We start from the raw sequence: 24398 nt of genomic DNA, 5'->3' as shown, positions 1-24398 counted from the left end.
CAGTCACAGGTATTCCACAATGCTTTTCCTTTTGTGGAATGATCCTGGTCTCTTACAACAACTTAAATGGGTTCCCAACCTCCAATTTATCCCTCAACCAATACTTTGTGGTCCTTCCAAAGGGCGCTTTCAATATTGTCCATTCTTTAAATGGCTCTGTATTTTACTCTTCACCTGCCACACTTACCTGTCTGTAGTTCGTATCTTTCATTTGCTGCTCCCCATCTAACGAATCTGCTCCCACACTTGCTTCGACTTCTAGCCTACTCTTCCAAAAGACTTAAACAACGCCAAGAGTTAGATGTCCCTGCTAAGTGCTCCCACAGCATCCAAATGCTCACTCTTTAGTAATGGTAACTCAGGGGCACAAAATTGCTATCTCCTCTACTACACCGTGAGTTGTTAAAATGGAATTATCTTGGTCACCTTTGAATTCTGCAGCTGGTGCAGTTTCTGACATCCTAAAGTCAAACTGGAAGGTACACTGTGATGGAAAACAGCTAAAATCATTTCTTCAAACTCCTCTTACAAATATTTACCTATGAAAAATGTACGATTGGAATGATAAATGGCCAGATAAAAATCCTTAATTTAACTATCAGATGAATAACTATGATTTATATTGCTCTGGCTAGCCTCCGCACGATGAAGGACATGGATCTATTGGTCTCTTTAAGACTTTCTCCACCTCCATTTTACTCTTCTACTCATGTAGGAGTCATCTAATGAGTTAGGTGCTTTGACTCTCAGGTCCTGGGTGGTACTGACACCAAACATCTCAACATTGCTCCCAATACTAAAAACAATCATTAATATTACAAACATTTCTTCAAAATTTCAATCCAGACAGAGGTACATGAAAGGCAACAACATAGTAGGAGCTTCTTGAAAAACCTCTTTAAGTGATCTCGTTTGGTAAAAGTAAAAGGTATAATGAACCAATTTGCCCCACCTGGCTGAAAAGGAGCAGAGACCAAACAACAGAATTAAGTGTGAATTCCCAGGTCTCAAACTTGCTGCACCTTTCCACCGTGGGTCCACAGCCCCAAGCAACAGACACAGTGAATTTGACCAACTTAAAATGTGTCTTGGGACAGCTAGCTTCTCTAACAGCTCTGATATTGCTCAACATTTCCACTATACCATTTGCATATGTCCTCAAAACTGGCCTAACATGTCATTTCAGAATATAAATCATTTTACTTCAACAATGTACTATTTGATGATTAAATGCATAGCCTGATTAGATCAAGTTACACTCATTTATTTCATCGCCATCTTAGGCTGTTTGAAAGATGAGAAGTGCACTAGAAGTTTGTCAACAAATATATTCCAGAGAAGAGTGGAAGTTTTTTTGGGGGGGGATCCCCCAAATGTTGTGAGCAACCGTCACGTGATTATAGTATAGTCTCACTTCAAAAGGAACAGCACATCTGAGATACCTAAAATTTTTATGTTTGTAACATTTTACTATACCTCACAGACCTATTTACATGTTGGTCACACGGTTATCACTGTCTAAAAACTGACGAAGAGAAAACCTAAAATACTGCTCTGCTATCAGTCTGGCTCAGAAAGAGTCAACTATCTCACAAACTACTGGCAAATTTTTAGGAGCTAAGCTGAAAACATCTAGGCCACCCCCTCCCATGGTTCACTCAAGTTACAAGAACGTAATCTCAGTATTTCAGCAAATGTTGAGAAAACTAGCTCAGTGGCTTGGATTCTAAAATCCTTTTGTTTGGTATTTTTATTATAATGGAATTAAATTTATAATTATTAAAGTATAATCTGCTCAAAACATTGCAAGGACTAGTAGAAATAGGAAAAATCTCTTAATATTTGTTGATAGAAAATAATAGTAAAAGCAACCCTCCATAATTCCACTTGCAGGCCATAGGAGCATGAGCACAACCATATGGGAGGAGATAACCAGTCTCTCCCTTCATATATATTTTTTTATTTTCTTGTTATACCTTCCCAAAACAGAGACATTCAACAGTAGTTAGAATGGCCATCTCCCAACATTTAAAAAACTGCACCCCCCAATGGGTGAACAAAATAAAGAGCAGTAACCTAGAGTTCAGCTGAGTAAGCCACTGCGGAGCCTTAAGTGGTGAGGTCTTCCAATTTCAGAGTGATGTGTCTTCAACTTGTATCACCATTTTAGTGGAAAAAAATAATTTAATTTTGGTGAAATGAGATTCATCTCCAGACAGGATTAGTAACAGCATTCACTGAATTTCACATTCTTCTTTTGTGAACTGTGAAGAAAATGAATGGTAGCTAGAAGATCAATGGTATTCCAGCTCCAGCTGCAGATGGAATGACAATATACCAGGACAAAAACACCTATATTTTGATTTACAAAGCTAACAGCAGTTTTAAATCTGCAACTTAATTACAGACCAACTACACCACAACCTTTTCAAATGGCAAAAATACAAAAAAGTGTTACAAAAATATTTCAGAAAAAGTGCATAGTCTAAGTGCATAGTAAATAAAAGCACTGAAAAATATCTTGCTAGAGGGAGTTCAGCTTGGAAAAGTTATTACCAAAGCTAAACATTTTTATTTTACACAAACTATACTCAAAAATAGCTTTATGAGACTGATTTCTGGCTAAAAGTATCAAAGGGTTTATTAGTCAAGAAACAAATACCTTAACCAACATGGGTGGACAGAAAGGAAACAAAGAAGCTGCCTACCCCAAAGTTCATACTCATTAAGATTTCTGCAGTATGGTGGTGCTAATATATCTTTTAATGGCAGAATGTGGTCGTCATTGAATTAATTATTGCTAACGTAGTTTTCAAATGAGAAGAAAAAAAAACAAACAAACCTGACACAATCTGACCAAACACATGTCAATTTACAATTTCAAGGTTATTTTACAAAATACCTACATTTACACAAATAGGCGCCTGGCAGCATTTTTAGACAAAAGTTCTTTTAACTTATCCTGATGTGCTATAAATGAACAAATTACACTAATGAATTAGTTATTAAGCTTTTCTTTCTCTTGGGTCAGAAAAAGAAAAGAGCCACACATAAGACTGAGAGATGAACTGCAGATAATTTATAGAAATGGGTGGGGGATAGGGAGGGTCAGCAATCACAAGAACTTCACAGGGTATGATGCTCTCCAAGGTTAGGAGTCAATCTGCTTAGAGCCAATCAACAAGGAATTTAAACAATAGTTTCATTTTGTAGTTAAACCCTTTAACGCTTTCATTCTTATTCAAAATCAGTCCAGCTGTTAGTCTGAGGCTGCAAAAGTTACAATACCAAGTCCTGGCAGTTGCAGCTGCAGCACTAGGTATTGTGCCTACAAGTCATAAAAAAAAAAAAAAAAAAAGAAAGAAAGATGAAAGAATGCCTTTCCGCTTCAGGGGAAAAAATATTTTTAAATAAAAAATCTGAGAAAAAGTCATGACACTAAATCTAAAATGATTCGCAAAGGAATATTACATAACAAATGGCTTGAAGTAGTCTATTAAAAAATTGGGGAGATTTTGATTTCGTAGTGAGTCAGCAAGGCATTTTTTTTGTTTTAAAAAAATCTCATTTCCTTACAGAAACAGTTTATAGTTTTTAATGAACTTGTAAACAAAAAAGCTCCCGTTTCAAAATAAAACAAAATCCCAGATCATAGATGTTTACAGTGATTACATTTATCTAAGCAACATACATACATGTTCAGTTTAAGATGTTAACTAAATTTGTGACAAATATGCTTTTTTCTTGTTTTTTTAATACCAAGAACATTATAGAGTTAATGCAGAGTCCTAAGGATAATCTAGTAGTCACTAAGTTTTTTTTAAGTCTTCACTTTAGATGCTGTTATTTCTAGCACAGGTAAGCAGGCAGAGTCTTTCATATGCTCAAACACTGGAATCTTTGGTTGCTACCATATCAGCTGGCTTGCAAACAAGAAGCCAACCATTTTAAGAATGTTTTAAGTGAACAACTTGCAAACCCCAGGGATGGATAAACCCTAAGAATGCACAATTGTGAGCATTTACAACCATCACAACTGTGGCTGAAGACTGTTCATGCCGTTCTTCTGAAATGAGATCTCAAAGCAGTATAGTTCAAAATAAAAGATCTTAACAAAAAATTGGCATATGCACAATTTCTCCACCAATTTGTGTGTCAACCATTTAGTTAACTTTTCCACTTGAAAAAATGCAATAGAAAACTGGACACCATGTTTCACTATCTCAGTTAATATTCACAATTACAGCGGCTACAACTCAGGACACAGCATCGCCAGTGCTGCCCAGAGCCAGTTTATTATACTGAAATTAAGTTCTTTACACCAAGTAAATGGTTGTCCACAACCACTGGCTAGTGTACATAATGAACTAAAATTTCTAGATTTGGGGAGAAACAAATGCTGCTCCAATCATCTGCTCTGCTTCTTCTGTTCCTTGATTCATGCTTAGAAACCTATTAAAAAAAAATCAAAACAGAAAAAAAGAATGTTAAACTCCAAGTTAAAAATTTTCTTAACCACACCCAAAGTAGGGAAATAATTACTTTAGAATGGTAACTCATATGTTATTTTCATCTATTTGAAAATCACTAGGTCAGGTTAGCGTTTAAAATTTAAAAAACCGGAAACTTCTGTACTGGATGACTCTAGGCAGGAGTGGTATACAGTGAATTAATGCCTTCCCGTCCAGCATACAGTTCTCAAGAGAATTAGTGGTAATTCCAATAAGCCTGTTTTTGTTTACTTCTGTATTTCTAGTACCTATAATACATTGTTTATTAGTCAAATAAATAAAAAATAAGATTGCTTTATCAACTAGAAAGTAGTTTTAATCATACTGTGAGCAGGAACTTTTCTGTACATTATTTCTGATACAAACGAGGAACAAAAGGCTTTAATAATAAATGTATTCAAGGCATAATTATCTGAGTTATTCCACTGAACACAAACCTGGTAAGTATGTGATTTTTATACAGAAACCTTAGACCTTTAAAAGTTCTTTACGTCTATCAGTTACACTAAAAAGACTAGTTTTTTTTTACCACTGATTTGAAAATGTAGATGAGTGAGGCTTTCTGGCTTTACTTTCAAGCCTCCCCGCCCTGTAAATACGCTTCTCCTCCTCCACAAATTAGACTTCAGGGCTTCCACATAAAGGCAGGTTTGAATAGGAGGCTCAGGCAATAACAGCTGCATGTTCTATCTACAGCTGAAGGCAATCAGAGGAAATACACCCATTTTTAATACCTACAAGCTTTATCTATAGCTAAAGGGAATATGCTGTCTCAACATCATGAAAATCTCATCAGCACCTTCTCTCACCTACAGGCCTCCTTTAAGTCATCAATGACCCTTGGTCCAACCCCTCCTCTTTATAGCCAACCTATATAGCTCATTCTAGCTCACTCTAATCACTCACTTCCTCAGCACAAACCATGTTTTTGTCAATCATAAGCTGCTCCTTTTTTGATACTTCAACATTTGCAGGATCATCTCCAGCAGGCTTTGTGGGATAAATGAAATAGTTCTGTAATTTACTTTTCATGCATGTATGCCTTTGTTTTTTCATTTGAGGGCAGAAAGTCATCTTCATTCATTTGAAAACTATATTGTGACAAGCTCCGAAGACAAAGATGTGAGTGTTGTACTTCTGTCTCTCCACAGTGCCGTAATAACAGAGTAGGTGCAAAACAGGCTTTTGCTGCCTGTTCTAGCACTAAGTTCATAAAGCAAATGCCAAAAGTGAAAGATAATGAAATTTTCTGAAAATGTACTTTGCCACAGGAATACTACGTTTCTGATGCATGTTATTAAATAGTATTAGCAGTGTAAAACCACAAAAAGAAAAGGCTGTCAAATCAAACCTGAATTAAATTTTTAAAAATCTGACCATATACTGTAACTTAGTTCCAATGTTAAAATACAGAATATTTTAAAGCAAATTAAAACTATGGATTAGCTAAATAACAATGACCCTTATCCTGAGAAGTATTTGGTTTCAAGTCCTGCAATTATCATTAAATACAATAAAAATGTTCTCACAACCATTAAAATTGTTGGGTTTTCTTTTACTGTAGCTTTTTTACACAATTACACGATACTGAATAATTACTGGTATCCCCCTACTTTTCGAAAAGTTCGCTTTATGCCACTTCATGCACCGAGTAGTGATAATGGCACGGCCAAGTTCTTTCCCTGGGAACTACCATCAGCCTCAAGCAGCCACAGCTTTGAACTGCAGTCTGCCAGCATCCATGCATTATCTCAATTTATCAGCAACATGTATCCTAAGGTAACTGCTTCTTTGCTTTATGCCATTTTAGCTTAGGAAAGGTTTCGAATGCCCTACTTTCAGACAGGGGAAACCTGTACTATGCTGAATATCCAAACAGCATTAAAATGAAAACCACTGCCACTAACAAACTAAAAAGAAAACGTAAGTTACATTGTCAGTCAAAATATTAGAAAACTCTTTTTCTTTAATAGGGATAAGAATTGTATCTGTTCATCTTTTAATCTGATATTTGAAGAACTGCTGGGTTATTTAATGATTACAATTGTTTAGGGGCTGGTTAAAGGCTAGCCTAACAATATTCCTGGTAGAATAGAGCAGTCAAATCCAGATTTAACTCTTCAGACTGGCCAATGGTAGGATATTCCACCCAGGGATCAATGTTTCTCCGGTGAATTGTCCTAAAATGTTACAGATGCTTGTTTAGGAAAAATCTCAATAGGAGCATTCAGCAGGTATTCAAGATTCAATCTTCAAGTACTAAGTATTCTTTTCCTCAGTGTGCAATTAGTCCTTGGTTTGTCTTGTAGTTTAGGTGGTGTCTCCTGGTTTCTAAAGTCCAAAACCCCATCTTCACTGCAACAGTTAAAATAAGGAATGAAGGAGTGAATCCCTTTGTTCCTAAAAAAGAGTGGGGGGGGGAGGAGTTAAAACAGGGTTGGAGAATTAATGTGACAAATTCAGGACTTAATAGATACATTTAAGTTTTCTTTACAAATCTGCAAAAGGAGAAAGAATGTTTATTTTTCTACAACTAACCAGGAGATTCTATCCCTCAGTCTGAAATCTGGAAAGTATGTATCCACTCCTATCTGTAAATTAACTTCAGATTAACTTGATTTTGTTTTTCAACAGAACCACAAACTAGTTCAAAGATATATTTACGTAATAGTAAGGCTAGGAAGTTTGCGATGAGCTTTTAAAATTTAGAATCCTTTCACAGTATAAGACATAACTTTTAAAAATTAATTTTGACTATAATATTTACATTCACTATGCAAAGCCATTTATATTAACTAACTTTTCCTATAATACGCTTGTATGGTTTTTCTGGTTGTATAGAATCAGAATCAAGCTTGGAGAATTCTGAATCAGACTGACAGTATAAAAGTTGAAGGAAAAAACAAAAACTAAAATAACTCTTCCTTTTCCACAGAAACTAAAAAAGTATTTAGTTGGGAAAGACAAATAGGTTTTATTTTTATCACTACAAATAAGACAAATGACAACTTAAGTATAGCAGGTACACATCACCCCTAAGCTGCATTAAAAAAAAGACTGATGACCTGATTTATTTTGTCTTCTCTTTTACAGAATTAATTCTGCTACAGATTTCTATGGATGATGAATTTTAAAATACCTGTTACAACTGATTCCTTCCCCAACTGGTAGATGGTCTGCATTATACACCACTGAGTCACAGCAACACTGTACTCTTCTAGGTCTTCTGACAGTTGTTTGCAATCTGACAAGTTGAAAAGTTTGATAGGTCCAGCGAGCCTTCGAGAGGTGGGCTTCAGATCACTTCAGATCAACTCTTAAGCACTCATCTTTATTTCCTGTTGGGTTATTTGGTTCTTTTCTCTCCAGCTTTATTGTCCACAGTGAAAAAAAGCTCACAAAAATTTCAGCAAACAGATGCAGCTCCCCGGCACCTCTTTGGATTGAGAGTATTCGGAGCAGAGCAGTCCCTCCAGATATTTCAAGGTCTTCCCCTGTGATATGGTTTACGTTGCTGAATGACCAGCCACGTTCCTAGCAGCAATTGGTGAAGTCAGAAAAAGTTAAGCTAGATATAAATGGTAAGTGAAGCCCAGTAAATACTGGAAGGTAAATCAAGGAAGACCATGAACATGTAGGATAATGTGACGGAAAAAATATTTCCAATCTATTAAATGCCAACAATTTGACATCCATGTATATTATGATAAAACTATGCTTAGTAGCAATGACTGGAATAGTGAACAGATGGGTTAAGATGAAGAGAATAGTAGAATTAGGAGAGGATCCACCTTTGGCTTCACTACCTTCTGCAATTCTCCCCATCTCTGCCCTCAACTAAAGAAATGGTAAACTTAAGTGAATTCTGAATGTCCTAAAAATATTTTTTCCTTTACTTCTTAAATGTCTTGAAAAGTACTTTCCTTAAAATCAAATATAGTTGAAGAAAAGGGAGTGAAAATGAATTTGGAAGTGTATCCTCTTTGTTTTCCTCTTTAATGTGCATAAAAACAATAACTGTAGTCTTGTGGCACCTGAGCACTTAAAAACAGTACAGATCATAGTGAGCATTAGGGGAGACACCTTGTAGTCTTTTGATGGCCTTCAAAATGGAATATTTCAAAAGATCTTTTCTTTAGAAAAGTAAACAGAAGTCTATCACATATAAGTCCATCTTAGCTGAATAAGTCAGACTTTAAAGTCTTTGCACATTCTTATTAGTAAACTGCTAAAACAACTTATAGCTTTCAATGGAAGAAACATCAGATAAAGATTTTTCCAAAATTATCATAGAAAACATATTAGTAAAAGCTACCATTTGGGGGGTTTTTTCCCCAGGAATGTATGTGTCTGCAATATAGAGATTTACTTGCTGAAGATCCATTTAAGATACTGAATCCTCTGATGTGGAAACCCCTGAAAGGGTAACTCGTGAAAAACAAATGATATATTTAAAAAGCACATCTAAAATTTTAACTAGAAAAATGTAATACAATTTTTTTTCATCACCACGGAAAAGATTTCTTGAAATCAATGAATCATTGAGCTCTTCCTTGAATAAAAGCTTACTGTAGGGAATCCTAAGAGAATATGTTTTCAAACACCCTTATTATTTAGAGATTGGAATCAGGAGTAAGTAAAGCTAGAGCAGTTATTTTCAAACTCCAGGCTTCACAGGAGATTTCTTACTGGATGACCCAGATAATGGGGTTGGGGTAGAGGTTAGTTAGGGGAAATAGACTCCCCATACTTATTTCATACCACCCTCAACTGTGCTATGCTTTCATGGCTTTATATATGGGGGGGTTTTGTGTAAGATTTGTTTAGGGCACTAAGTTTTATATCCAAAATAAAACGAGTCGAAGATTAAAAAGAATTTTGTTCTTTGTATTCTGTGGAGTGGCATGTTTTAATTGCAAGCAATATTTTGCTTAAGAGTCAAAACATACTGCCTGGAAATGCATTTCTGAAAGCAGTCAGTGATATGTGGTGGGTTTTATGAAAAGTCCAAATTTTCAAGATTTTACAAGTTCATGTCTGTGTGATATCTGTATAACCTCAGTGTCTAATAATGCTATGAAATTTTTATAAGATTTTAAGTTGCTTTTATGAAAAATACAATACCAAATAAGGATTAAACTTAAGTTTAATTACAGTTTTTTCCAATGAAACATACTAACTCAGTGGATCCAACTTCTCATCTTTAAGACCTAGATAAGGCAGGACAAAAATTTTGCTTGTTTATTGAGTAAGAGACACACAGTAAACTAACAAGGGAACTAGCTCAAAATAAGGTAATTCTTTCTGAAGGCTGCTGAATGCCTGAAGTGCAATGTTCTAGGTCAGATGAGATTTCAACCTAATTTTCGTTCTAGAAACTGCAACTTGTGATGATCCTATTATCCCAGCTAGCTTTAGTTAAAAACTGGTTTCATTTTGTGAGAAAAAGCAAATACACTGTAGGTGTCAGGTCCTCAGTTTAGAGAGTCTATGTAGTCTTACCTAAATGGCAGGACCACTTCTCAGCAATACTAGCCACCTACCTCATTAAGAACCTGTTGACAATATGATTAGTTATATAATGATTAAAACATTCAAAAGAGACAATTAAATTCCAACTATGATGCACAGGTAGAGCACTGGGCAAGCATTAGTGTTTGTTATCTTGAGTTCAAACTTCCTCCTCTAAGAACTTCCACTACATTAACCTCCAACCGTGGATCCTTCCCAGAAACGTGGAAACAAAGTACCTCAACTTCATTCCTAATAGATGAGCTGCTGGGAGGAGGATGACATCAGTTAACTATACTACTTGAAAAGTACCCTCAGGTTAGAGCCTATTTTTAAATTATAAAATTTTTTAATTGCAACAGTAAAATATGGACCAAAGAAGACCAAGTTCAGATTAGAGCAGTGATTCAGAAATTACGTAATTAGAAACCAAAAAACAAACCTTACCTGCCCACCACTTCCAGGAAGTAGGCAGGTATTAGGAGGTAAGTCCCAGAAAGGGGAAAAGAAAAACAGACAAAAAACATAAAACACAGGAGTTGAACTGTATGGCAACAGTGATAAGAAATGGCACTGTGCCCTAACAGTTCTACTCCTTAGTAGCACTAAGAGTGCCAGAGAGATATAGAAAGGAAATAGACTAGCAGCTCAGTGGCATTTGCCCCAGTTTGTTTGTTTTTTTTTTTCAATTTGCGAGGAATAACTGCAGAATTTCTACAGTAGACCTCTAGACCCTGAATATTTGTACAATTAAAAAAAAGTTAAAAAAAGAAAAAAAAAAGTAAAGCCCTAAGAAAAAAATCATTTTGAAATTAAGAACATATGTAGCTAAGCAGCAACTAAAAGAGAGATTTATTTTTGTGATAAGGAAGGATGTGTCGAGCTTTTCAGTTATTTGAGCATTTAAGAGAGTAAACGAGGGCTTCCCTGGTGGCGCAGTGGTTGGGAGTCTGCCTGCTAATGCAGGGGACACGGGTTTGAGCCCTGGTCTGGGAGGATCCCACATGCCGCAGAGCGACTAGGCCCGTGAACCACAACTACTGAGCCTGCGCCTCTGGAGCCTGTGCTCCGCAACAAGAGAGGCCGTGACAGTGAGAGGCCCACGCACCGCGATGAAGAGCGGCCCCCGTTTGCCACAACTAGAGAAAGCCCTCGCACAGAAACGAAGACCTAACACAGCAAAAATAAAAAAAAAATTTAAAAAAAAGAGAGTAAATGAGGTGCTCTGCAACTGAGAAGATAGACACTTCGGGGGCAATGCCAGACTCACCTCTTGAACTTAGATCATGTTCACAATTTTCCATTTTTAATTCTGAAGCATTAACATGCAGAAAAATTCTTAACACTGTTAGTTGGAAAGAAAGTCAAAATACCATGGCTAACCAGATTCATTATTAAAAATCAACAAGTGTTAGGTCTAGGATTTTGGATTGATTGATTATACCATATTCCCAACACCGAATGTTTATTTTGGAAAGGGTTAATGAATGAGTAAAAAAGATGCAGTTGTTAAAAATGACCCAAAATCCCAAGAGAAATGATAATAATATACACACATATATGTATATACAAATACATATACATATATATGAATAAGGACATTTGGGTTTAAAGTTAGTAGTCAAATTTTCCAAGGACGTCTTTTTTTTAAAACAGAGAGCCAGATTTTTATGTATTTTAAAACCACCTCCTCGATCTAACACTGTTAGAAATGGATGACCCAATTTTGTGTTCAATTTTTTTTCCCTGTAACGTCACTTGGTTCTTGGCTACTAACCTTTCATGTTACTCTTGGTTTTGTCAGTTTGCTTGCCTGTGGGGGTTTGGGCCTGCTGACCCTGCCCACTTGAAGAGGCTGCCTGCTGTGCTGCTTTCTGCTTTAACATTGTCCAATCAAATGTGTAGTCATATTGGTGATTCAGGGTCCTGGAAAATATAAAATTATATGTTAACCCATTATTAATAGGGTCCAATTAAATACTCCACAGAACTTTCAAGACAGTGAGAGCATTTTTTTAAGGAAATGAATATCTTAAGTGTGGCAGCTTCTACAAGATTTCTTTCCCTATAGATGACTTACTGTTCAGTTAATTCCACTTTTTACATGTCTCAATTGGGGGGAAATGATGTCATCGCTTTGGTCTGCTGTATTCAAGAATAAATCCTCTCCCTTTTCAAAAAGAAGCTGCCTTTAAACTTTCTTGAAATGAGCAGGGGAGTGGGAATGAAAGGCAGCCACGAGGCAATTCTCTGGCAGTCCGGTGGTTAGGACTCCGCCCTTTCACAGCCGAGGGCGTGGGTTCAACCCCTGGTCGGGGAACTAAGATCCCACAAGCGGCACTGTGCAGCCAAAGAAAAGGCAGCATGAACAACAAAAACACTGAGTCAAGCTGTCAGTTATGGGGGAATATTCTTAACAGAAGGTATCCCCTAAAGACAAATCAGAGTAGACGTGAGACTGTAACTTTGAGAGGGCAATGTCTATGCTGGTGACTTGGGAAGACTTTTCTAGGATTAGAGGATTATCCCCAATTCTTCTCTCCCAACTAAGATTTTAAGCCACATGTACTTTATTTTTCCCTTTTGTTCAAGACCAATTATGGGTTGTATACCTAGGGATCCTAGAATTTGGGCCTACTTCCACTAAACTCCCAATTATTGCCTGATATTTTAATTGCTATTCATTTTGGTATTGAGCAGGGTTCTCTACCAAGTTGGAGAGTTCCAACTGCCACCAACAGTCACTTGTATCTAATGTGAATTGTGTAACTATTGTGGAAAATTTATATTCTACTTTGAGTTTGATTTAAGTTTCTCCATCCCAAACTAAAATATTTCAAGGATATTTGGAAATGGAAAAATGTCAAACTCACAGTTTCTTAACATTTCGTTCACACTGGTTAGACCCACTTTTACTTGCTACTTGTCAGAGTAGATATGTTGGGCAGACTGAACTAATTTCCCTCATTGGAGTTTATAGTCTTAAAATCTGACCTGAAAAGAATGCGGAATAGCTGCCTCAGGTACATGTAATCCGGGGCTTCCTCAAAGCGCAGCCCACGGCAATAGTTTAAGTACATGGCAAATTCTGCAGGAAATCCCTACGAGTTCAAGAGTTAAAACACAAAATTAAGACAACAACAAAAAACTTATTTAAGACAGAAAAATCAATGTATTTAAAAACAAGCAAGAAATGTATTTGAGGATATTTTACTACTTTGCTAGAAGATCTGAGAACTAAAACAACAATAATATGGCGTGGTATCCTCATAAATTTGACAAAATTTCATTGTCCCAACCACCTTATTATGTACTATATCTTTTAATATTGGTAGAGGAAATATATATCCTTTCCTTACAGTATCGGGTTCTTAAATAATTTAGATATCCCACTTGTTAACCTATTATTTTATCAATGTACAATAACTGGATGGCAATAAAGAATAAACAACAAAAACGAGGCCAGTAATGTTCTTTGCCAGAACAGGACAGTGAATGGGTATTCTCTCTCCATTCTGAAATTACTTTCTTTTTAAGCAGCAGTATAAACCTATATAAAGAGAAGTAAAATCAAGAGTGCAATTATACAAAGCAACCATTGTTATGATATAGATCAATCTAATACCACACCCTATGAATATATTGGGTTTGTCTTTTTTTCCCATAACTGTTACCATACTGCATACATAATATATTCCGTTTTCCATTAAAAGATTGCAAGCATCCTTCTATGTCATTTCTAACCTCCGCATCAACTTTTTAGAAGTTCATGGCTGGATATTATTTGACCTAATGAATACATCATAATTAACTTGTTCCCTATAATTGGACATTTAGAGGATTCCATTTTTCCCTATTATAGACAATACTAATAAGTACATCTGTGGCATAAACTGTTTCCATGTTTGGTTTCTTAGCAAAGATTCTCAAAGATGTATACAGACATTTTTTAAGGCTGTAGATATTAGTCACCAAAAGGATTTTGCCATTAGGAACCTAGAAATGCAAAGTATTTAAACAACAAAAATCCCCACATCTCCTCCCTTTGAGTAAATGTGAATGTGAAGGGAGATGAGTTAAAAGAGGCAGTCTCTTCCCAAAATCTTATGATTTTGAGAAATTTCTCACATCCACAACATAGGACAGAATGTATATATCCACAACATTTATTTTTTATTGATTACAGTGATGGAAACAAATTTAATTTTTACAAAGTACTTTTAAAAAAATTTATTTTATCTATTTTATTTTTGGCTGCGTTGGGTCTCTGTTGCTGTGCGCAGGCTTTTCTCTGGTTCCGGTGAGTGGGGGCTGCTCTTTGTTGTGATGCGCAGGCTTCTCATTGCAGTGGCTTCTCGTTGAAGAGCATGGGCTCTAGGTGCGTGGGCTTCAGTAGTTGTGGCTTGCGGGCTCTAGAGCGCAGGCTCAGTAGCTCGGTAGTTGTGGCGCATGGGCTTAGTTACTCCACGGCATGTGGGACCTTCCTGGACCAGGGCTCAAACCCACGTCCCCTGCATTGGCAGGCAGATTCTTAACCACTGTGCCACTAGGGAAGCCCTTATAAAGTACTTTTATGCTATTTTCTTTTCTGGTGGACAGTTAAAAATACATAATAAACATATTGTACATTTTAATTTTTAAAAAACTCTCAAGAGGACTTTTCAACTTTTAATATATATTCACAGTCTGTATTAATAGTATTCTGCATTTATCAAATGAACTTACTTCTACTTTATAGTAATACCTAATACTTGGGTGTTTACTGCACCCTGAATCAATTATATGTGTCTAATCCAAAAAGAGAAATGTAGTTCACAATTTCCAGATCAAAATTAAGATGCAGCACACAAGCAGAGAATGTACTAAATCCTCCCGTTCTCTTCCTGAATATTTTATTCATTAACCTAAAATGTATTTCATAGTTTAAAACAAATCCCCAAAGAGTCTCAGAAAAGATCATAATTTCCCAACCCTCTGTTTCTGTAGATATGCAGAAAAAGAGAAAGCAAATTTGTGGATGGGGAGACTCATAAAGACATCATCATTTTTACTCCCTTCCAAAGTACTATTTCAACTCATGCTGATTTCTCCCTTCTACCACCCAAATATGTAATTATATATTGTTTTCTAATTATTTCAGGTATGCAATTGTCACAAAGATGACCATGTGGTCTTCTTTCTACGGAAGAGACATCATGACACAAGTATCTTTCCACTCTCAACTCACGTGCCTCTCTTCAAAGTTTGAGATTTCAGAGAAATAAGCCAGATTCAAACTGCCATCTACACTGTTGAACACTTCTTATTTCTGGATTGTTCTAATCTGCTTGCCTTTGTTTCCCTAATTCCTTGATATGCCAATTGTGGATATCCTTTCTTCTCTGGCACCAGTTTAAGAATAAGGGGAATATTTCTTAATTTTCTCATAAATTGGTTTTGAGGTTTGGAATTGAGGTTCTATTAGAAAAGTTTACCTCCTTCTTATTTTTCCTCCAATTTTTTTTTTTTTTTTTTTGCTGTACGCGGGCCTCTCACTGCCGTGGCCTCTCCCGTTGCGGAGTACAGGCTCCGGACGCGCAGGCCCAGCAGCCATGGCTCACGGGCCCAGCCGCTCCGCGGCACACGGGATCCTCCGGACCGGGTTACGAACCCACGTCCCCTGCATCGGCAGGCGGACTCCCAACCACTGCGCCACCAGGGAAGCCCTTTTCCTCCAATTTAAAACAGATCATAGGGCCTAAACCAGAAACATAAAACAATTATTTTTAAATGACTCATATGTTCAGTAACTTTTAAATTTTTTTGGCTGTGTTGGGTCTTCGTTGCTCCGCGCCGGCTTTTCTCTCGTTGCAGTGAGCGGGGGCCACTCTTCGTTGCGGTGCGTGGGATTCTCCTTGAGGTGGCTTCTCTTGTTGGGGTGCACGGGCTTCAGTAGTTGCAGTGTGTGGGCTAAGTACTTGTGGCACATGGACTTCAGTAGTTGCGGCACGCAGGCCCTAAAGCGCATGGGCTTCAGCAATTGCGGTGTGTGGGCTCAGTAGTTGTGGCGTGCGGGCTTAGTTGCTCCGCAGCACGTGGGATCTTCCCAGACGAGAGATCGAACCTGTGTCCCCTGCACTGGCAGGCGGATTCTTAACCACTGCGCCACCAAGGAAGTCCTCAAGTCATTCATAAAGATACCAAGAATCAACCAAAGTAAATTTAAAACAGTAAATAGCTACTCAATAGAATGCTTAAGTTCTGAGGCTGTAAAATAAAATGTTCCTTTTTGTTCCTGGATCATTTATATTAAAAAAAAATCATCATGTACATTTACCTTACATAAAACTTCAACAGGTGTGGACATCTTCTTTTCGCTAATTTTTTCATACTTTTGCTTCTTTGTTGCAGCCTATGGAGAATAAGAATCAAACCACATAGATATACTCAGTATTATGAGAAGAATCTTACTAGTTTAACATACTACACATAAAAGGAAACTTGAGATTCAAGAGAAATCATAACCTAGAATAAACGAAATCAAAGTATAATATATGTAATCTCCTTTTCCTAAACTGTTAACTTTTCACATGACTTTCTGCTTCAAGAACGTTTTTAGCTGTTAGTAAAGGGTGAGTTTAACAGGAATATGATTTAAGTAAAAATGGGTGGAGTCAAATTTGAAATGAAATTTCTTAACCCATCTTCAACAAGGGCAAAATAAGCAGATCAATACCAAACACATGTGTCTGCCCATCATTTAGTGACACTAATAACTGGTGTTATTTTTCCAGTGTAAAAATATTCACACTGGATAAAGCTACCCACACATTGAGCAATTTGTCAAGCTCATAGATGCTCAATAAATATAGGGACCATTTACCTTTAAAGGACCAATAAAGCAACTAAACAGCCATTAAATTCTTGGACACAGTAATTTATCATTACCATACAAATACTCACAAAAGTAATGGTAAAACTCCTAATTAATGGAAACAAGTAAAATGTTAGGACAATTAAATAATATAGCTAGTATTACCGGATAAACTAGTTCTACCGTACATAAAAGTACACATTTTCAACATAATGGCAAAACATCAAAATGAGAAAGTCTCCACCTTTTTAGCCCATGTCAAGTTCCTTCCAGGTAAATCTACTGGTTACCAATGGGTACCTGCTAATTGTCCCAAAGGAAACTGTTCCTCAAGTGTGACTGTGAGAGTCTATTAACCTAATTATTACTGAAACGATCAGATTTTATTTTACCAATAAAAGGTAAAAATAAAGTCATTCACTCTCAGAAAACCTCATACTTGAAAGGGACCTTAAAGGTCATCTCCAATGTGTATTTGTATTCTTAAAACAAAAAGCTGGTGATGTGAGTCTGGTTTACCTTTAGTCCTTGCCATGGCAGGCTGGTTCTATTAAAATACATCAAAACATATCCTAATGATTCCATGTCATCTCGGCGACTAGAAAAGAAAATGTAAATTTAAAGGCTGGAATTATTGTGAAGAACATGTGAAAGAAAGCCAGGTACACAAGAAAAAATGTTTCCAAGCAAGGAGAGAAAGTAATTTGGTATCTTGTGCAAGAAGTTACTCAGTTAAGGTAATTTTTAAAAGTTCCTAATGGGTTACTTCTAAACAAAATTTCCTCACAGAATCCAAAATTATAACACGATCCTGCAACTTAACTTTTAAAGAGCAAAAAGAATTTAGCTAAATAACTTTCTAAATGAGGTTAATAAAGACGGAAGAACCATCTAGCAGGACATCGGAAGCTCACAAAGATTATTTAGGGATAACGCTGAAAAAATTTACAACTTAAAGCTAATTAAACATCTATATGAATATATACACAAACACACACACACATACATATACACTTACACACATATTCAGACAGATACATGTAATTAAGGACTGGTAATGGCCTACAGAAGATGTGAAACTATACTTTAACCAAGGGTACTCAGATATTCATGGCTATTCCCTAAGCTTATTAAAAGCTCATTCTCATGAAGTTCCCTAACCTGGAAGCATATCATTTCTATGCTTTTTTTTTTTGCGGTACGCGGGCCTCTCACTGTTGTGGCCTCTCCTGTTGTGGAGCACAGGCTCCAGACGCGCAGGCTCAGCGGCCATGGCTCACGGGCCCAGCCGCTCCACGGCATGTGGGATCTTCCCGGACCGGGGCACGAACCCATGTCCCCTGCATCGGCAGGCGGACTCTCAACCACTGTGCCACCAGGGAAGCCCTCTACGCTTATTTTAAGGAGCAAAAAGAAAAATGATTGACAAAAGATGAAAGTAGATGAAAAACTAGAATTCAAGTCAGAAAATAGAGAGACCACAGAAATTATGACAATGTTTAAACTAAATCCTATTCATTTATGTAGGGGTGGAAGAGTAGAACAGGGGATGGTCCACCAACCACATTTTGGTTTACTAGGAATCAGATAACATTTTCCTTGTAAAAATAACCAATACATTCCTCCTCTAAACTCAACTTGCATCACTAACATATTAAAAAGCCCAAGATCAGTATTAAGAAAAAAAGTAGTCTTTAGCTGCAAAAAGAAACATAAAGTTGCATTTATACTTCTAATTTCCATCATGCAATATTTTCTCCTCAAAAGACAAGCTTCAACAAAGAAAACAAAAAGGCCTCATTTAATTGGCTTCTCTGCACTGTCCAAAGCAGCAGGTAAAAGGATTAATAAGTGTCTTTAAAATCTTCAGCCAAGAAACATCTTTAGATATTGTAAGAAACTAATTAAAATATTAAAAAAACCCATCAATGGCTTTTGCTATGGATTTGATAAACACATTCAATTTTCAAACTCACCTCTGTTCAATACCAAGATGTGCATTGATGCTAGCATATCGAGCAGTGCCAGTGAGATTTTTATCTTCTCTGTATGGTATGTGTTGCCTTGTCCTGTTGTCTCTGTACTTTTTGGCCAAACCAAAATCAATAAGGAATAACTTTAAAAGAAAATAAAGAGACATTAGGTTTCCAATCTTGTTCAGTTAAACTGCTTCTTACTCATTAAATGATATCTATTCTATTTTGTTCAATTATATCAAAATAAAGCATCATAAACAGAACAGATAATGAACTTAACACTCCAATAAGCTTTTATTAGTCCTCATCAATAAATCAAGTTAAAAAAATACAGTTAAGTCAAGCGGTTGATCCCTGTCAGCTGAACAGTTTCATAGGCCCAGTTCATTACACATTCAGGAGCCTGTCTTTGGAACCTCTAACATAGTGGAGAAATGTATACATGCTCAATAGCAGAGTTGCTGACAAGTGTGCTGTATGCCATAATGAAGCCTGACATCCTGTTATACTGGTAAACAAGCATGGGGTTTTAAAAAACTAGACATAAGCTATCTGGAACTCTTTCATTCTACAAAGGCCACTCTTTAGTATGCCAACAGAATGCTCATTATCTAAAATAAGACAACTCTGAAAGTTGTATATTGACAACAAAACCAAGATTTTTACTTATAATAAATAAGCATTTTAAAACAAGCATGCATTTCATTTTATTTCCAACTGACATTTACGCATGTGAGCAGCTTAAGCTTCTGGAAAATATAACAAGTTGATCTAAAGTCTTAAAAAGCACTTAAGTATTTATTTATTTAAATAAAGGTGTTTAAATGAGCTAACCAGAAACCAAGTAGTATTTTAGAACAAAATAATGTTTAGTGCTGTTTCATTTATATGGTACACAGGGCATAAGATACTCATTTATAATGTAGCTAATTTTTAAAATTAATTCAGGTTTACTCTCCATGATTAAAACTTTTATACGAACAAGAAAAAAAACAAAAGTATTTTGGGGGGAAAAACCCAAAGTATGTTCACATTTACCTACCTTCTAAATCAAAATAATCTTAACTTAAAATTTTATTTAGCCTTTATCATCAAATCACTTATCAAAAGTTATGTCTACAAAGTTTATCAAGCAAAGCAGGCCTATGTGCTCTTATACTATGTAGCCCTACACTATTCTTTTCTAGTTACACCTAAATTTCGTAGTTTTTCTTCCCATTAGGCTGACATTAGGCTCCTTCTGCTGCAGTTTACAGTCTGTGATGTACTGGGAAACATGACCACCTAGCCTGTTAGGGTTTGTGTCAAAAAATAACTAAAGCAAGTTACTGATTTAAGTGAAAAAGATATGACCAAGTGCTTCTTTTAGGAGGATGAAAAATGCATATTTCAGGCAGGCACTATAGTTATACACTGGATGGGAAAGGCTGAGGTTTGAGCTTCTGTAACCATGTTGACAATGAAACACTTATTTTAACCTGGTCTACTACAAAGAATGAAGATTAAATTTTCAGTAAAATGTAACTGGATAATGAAAGCTCTTTAGTATGATTAAACTCACTTCTTGAACAACTGAGTTATTATAAAATAGGAACAGGAAAGTTAAGGTTATAAAACACTAAGAGAAATAAAGCTCATACTCTTTAAGTTTCTTTCGGTATGAAAATTGGCTCAGTACTCAAATATTAAAATGAGCAAAATATACTTATGTTAAGCAAAACAAAAATTATGACTTAAGTTCTACAGATTCACGCTGAAAAGAAAACAAAGGAAACACAAAAGGACATCCAGCTTCATGGCATTTAAAAAGTCTCCTAAAGAATTATGTGGGGGCTTCCCTGGTGGCGTAGTGGTTGAGAGTCTGCCTGCCAATGCAGGCAGGGGACACGGGTTCGTGCCCCAGTCCGGGAAGATCCCACATGCTGCGGAGTGGCTGGGCCCATGAGCCATGGCCGCTGAGCCTGCGCGTCCGGAGCCTGTGCTCCGCAACGGGAGAGGCCACAACAGTGAGAGGCCCGCGTACCGCAAAAAAAAAAAAAAAAAAAAAAAAGAATTATGTGGGTTATGAATAAAAAGTGATTAGGACATAAACTTTCTTCTAAGGATTATTTTCTAAGATTGCTTCCTTTAGTACTCCAAATGGAGGAGAAAACAGGAACAACTCTGACATGGTTATGTCTGATAGTTACATTCATGTCTAGATTCAACAGCTCCATTTGCAACTCAATAACCACTTTCTTACAACTAAAAGACTGCTTTATAAAAACTCAGTGTTCACTAGAGTTCTTTCCTTCTACAATTCTAAAGGACAAAAACCTAACTTATTAAGAAAACAAAAATGGACAAACACTACCTTCTTATCTCAATCCTTAATATCAAAGCAAAAAAATTTTTAATTTTCTCCTCCTATAAAAACTGAAAATTAGTCAGGAAAAGTAATGTCACTGATAAACAAAGGTATCCCATTTTAAGAGCAAACAACTGAAAACTACTTAAAATTTAAAAATTTAAAATCTCTTGATAGTTCATTACCTTCTGGTACCTATCATGCTTCTTTAGTCGCTCTCTATGCACTGAATTTAAAACGAGTAAAAACATATAAAATGGGAAATATTTACATGAAACCATGTGATACCAAGGATACAACCCAATAGCCGCAGATATGTAAAGGTAAAACAAAAAAAGGAAAAGTCAGTATTCAACGTCATAAAATAATGTGTTTTTATAGGTCTGCATATGCAAAGAGACGTTTAAACTCTTCGGTTGTCAAGCTGCTTTTCTGTGGATTTTAACTACATGTTCTAAGTAAAATTTGTGGCTGTTTTAAAGAATGCAGCATATTTTTCAAAGGAATGTGGAAATGAGTTAATGTTGAGTATGCTGGGATAACTCCATTCAGCAGACGTGCATTTTCTTCAGAAACGCTACTGCCAATTTTAGTTTTTGGTATTTACAACAGTTTTTCTCCTAACCAGGAGTCACATTTTCCTGCCCTTCAGAAAATTCACAATATTATTTTTCCTTATAACCCAGAAAACCTATTATTAAATAACTATGTTATAAAATATAAGTAAAATGTGTGAATGTATACGGATAAGTAAAAATAGGGCAGTAAAGTTGCCTTACAACGTACCTAATTACCCACCATCCTCCCTCTCTGCCCAACCAAGACCTAGTTACCACAGTTGGTATTTCTTTGTGAATAAAAATAAAATTGAATTCCTGAAACCTTTTAACAGTGGGAGAACGTAGTTCCTGAAATAATGCTGGGCAGTATGGAAAAGGATTAAATGATTACCCAGATGATACTTGTGGTTTAATAACGGAACTACAAAGTATGCTCACATATCAAATGCAACTTTTTTCCTTTTCTGATTACTTATGTCAATACTTACTTCTCAGTGTATACTAAATTGATAAAGATTCGTTCATTCAGGAGCTTCAAAGATTAAGTACCTAAATGGTGTGATTTTTAAAAATTATTTTCCCTTGTTTATCTGAAAATTCATACAGTAATAAAGCTATCTAACTTCTACAAAAGTAAATATGAAGAGTTCTGCTTGCATTTAAAAAATATTTGGAAAGTTATTGGAGTGTTTAGCCTGCTAAACACTAAATCATCAGGTTATGCATCTGTTTATTTTATTTATGTGTTACTGATGGTAACTGATAAGTGCTTCAGTTATCGTTATGTTGTTAGAATACAGTATATTCTAGTTGCAGAGCATATAATGCTCTTTAAGCATTTTATGCCACTTGTTTGAAGCTGAGAGAATTCTTATATTGAGGTAATCAATTCTAGAAAAACTAGATCTGAAATCTGATCTACACTTACCTAAAGTACGCTAGGGGAAGGGGAAGAGTTGACGCAGAATATCATTCAGCAGTAATGCAACTCCAAATTATTTTTAAAAATTGAACAGTCTATCTCAAGTTTACCATTAGGTAAAGAATTTCAATGGTAGACCAACACATTTCCTCATGTGGATGTTAGAGATCTAAACATAATCCTGTTTTCATTTAGGTTTTCTCTAAATTTTACAAACTTTAAGCAAAAGCCACAAAGAAACATCTTAGTAATGTTATATGTTTGCCAAGTATGTCTGAATAATGCCAACGTAAGAGGTGCTTGAGCAAGATCTACATTCTCCAGAATTAAAACAAAACAAAAATAATCAAAATAAAACAGTAAGAAAGAAAAGCACATGAATTTGGGATTGAGGTTGGAATAGGAGACAGTTTCAGACCTGGTTTAATCCTGAGAAAGATGGGTCCTGAGAAGTACTAACAGTCATGCTTCTTTTCCTCTTCCCCACTGGAGATTCTAAACACTAAACAGACAATAGAGGGTGGCAGTGCATCAAACAGTATTGCTTACATTGCAACAATGGCCGGCGCAGACAGGCAACACCGAGGCATTAGAGAAAGAACAGGGTAGCCAAATGCCATCCTTCTTCCACCAAGCACTGTAGCTTCTCAGTTTTCCAAATAAGAATCACATGCTTAAGAACATTTGAATTCTGGAAAATACTCAGGTTTTTAATGCCACTATATTGTGTCACTGCCTGAAACAGGGAGAGCAATGGTGACATTTGGCTCTTTAATTTATTAATAAAAAAGGAGGGAATTTGGATCTGCAATCTTTGGTACCACAATCTGCCCTTCCCCTAAAAAAGATTGTACAGGGGAAAAAAATCTTCAGTAAGGAAGAGGTAGAAGGCATTTAGTCACCTTAAAATTTATTTTCATAAGCATGCAGGGCTGATTACTGGAAGAGATGAGCAAATTCACTATGATTGGAGTGACTACTCCTAAATATCAAATTCAGAACAATTTTCCAAATAAGAAATTTGACTTTAAAAATCAACCTCAAAAGCACCCCCCACCCAACTCTTTACCCACAAATAGAAAACTACTGGAACAAGCTGACCAAAGAATCCAGTCTCATACAACTGGCATATTTCAAACTACAATACAGAGAACACTAAAAACCAACTACATAAACAAAACACTAATCTAAAATGTTCAAGAACAACATTTAGAATTTGTATCTTAGGTAAAACACTGCACTTCTAACCCTAGGGTCTCTCTGAATCTGTTTAACAGCAAAGCAACTTCACAATATTCTTTTTAATATCTCTAAAAGAGGATACAAGATTCTAAAAAGGTTTACGTATCACTGGTCAATTTGGATTTCCTAACACAACTATGTGATTAATAAGCTATTTTAAAGGGGGGGAAAAAGCAAAGAGGTATTATCTAGGCCATCATTAAATTTAAGACAAAAACCATGTACTGCAATGTCAACATGCAGAACACGGATCACATGAGGATAATGGGTCTTTAGCAGGAAGAAAATGGGAAGAAAAGGGCTGGGAAATGGTCAAAAGATTAGGGTCATACTGACAAAATTGCCCCCCAAAATTAAAACTAGTAATTTTTCAATTAAATTACCAGGTTTTAGAGTAACAATTAAGAACCTGGATGCTTCAAAGAGAGAAGCCACATTACATTAAAAAAAAAAAAAAAAAGATGCAATTGGGAATG

The 24398-nt window shown here is 36.1% G+C and overlaps 1 protein-coding gene across 4 annotated transcripts in view; it reads right to left on the bottom strand.

The window, feature by feature from the left end:
- Positions 1–1944: 1944 nt before the first annotated feature.
- Positions 1945–24398, bottom strand: part of CSNK1A1 (casein kinase 1 alpha 1) — a gene marked incomplete at both ends in the record, with an annotated part of 48436 nt that continues 25982 nt past the window's right edge. The window contains 7 exons of one of the 4 annotated variants that reach the window (XM_079704126.1): positions 1945–4452; positions 11800–11948; positions 13017–13123; positions 16339–16413; positions 17395–17473; positions 18852–18991; positions 23099–23182. In XM_079704126.1, the coding sequence (XP_079560252.1) occupies positions 4445–4452; positions 11800–11948; positions 13017–13123; positions 16339–16413; positions 17395–17473; positions 18852–18991; positions 23099–23182 (642 nt within the window). Of the gene's footprint in view, positions 4453–7586; positions 8046–9686; positions 9722–11794; positions 11949–13016; positions 13124–16338; positions 16414–17394; positions 17474–18851; positions 18992–23098; positions 23183–24398 lie in introns of those variants that run through there. The other 3 variants (XM_079704125.1, XM_079704124.1, XM_079704127.1) reach the window with 3 other exon arrangements.

Source organism: Hyperoodon ampullatus (assembly GCF_949752795.1).
Source record: "Hyperoodon ampullatus genome assembly, chromosome: 4".
In the NCBI taxonomy this organism is placed as follows: Eukaryota; Metazoa; Chordata; class Mammalia; order Artiodactyla; family Ziphiidae; genus Hyperoodon; species Hyperoodon ampullatus.
This window is presented reverse-complemented; position numbering and strand designations above follow the sequence as displayed.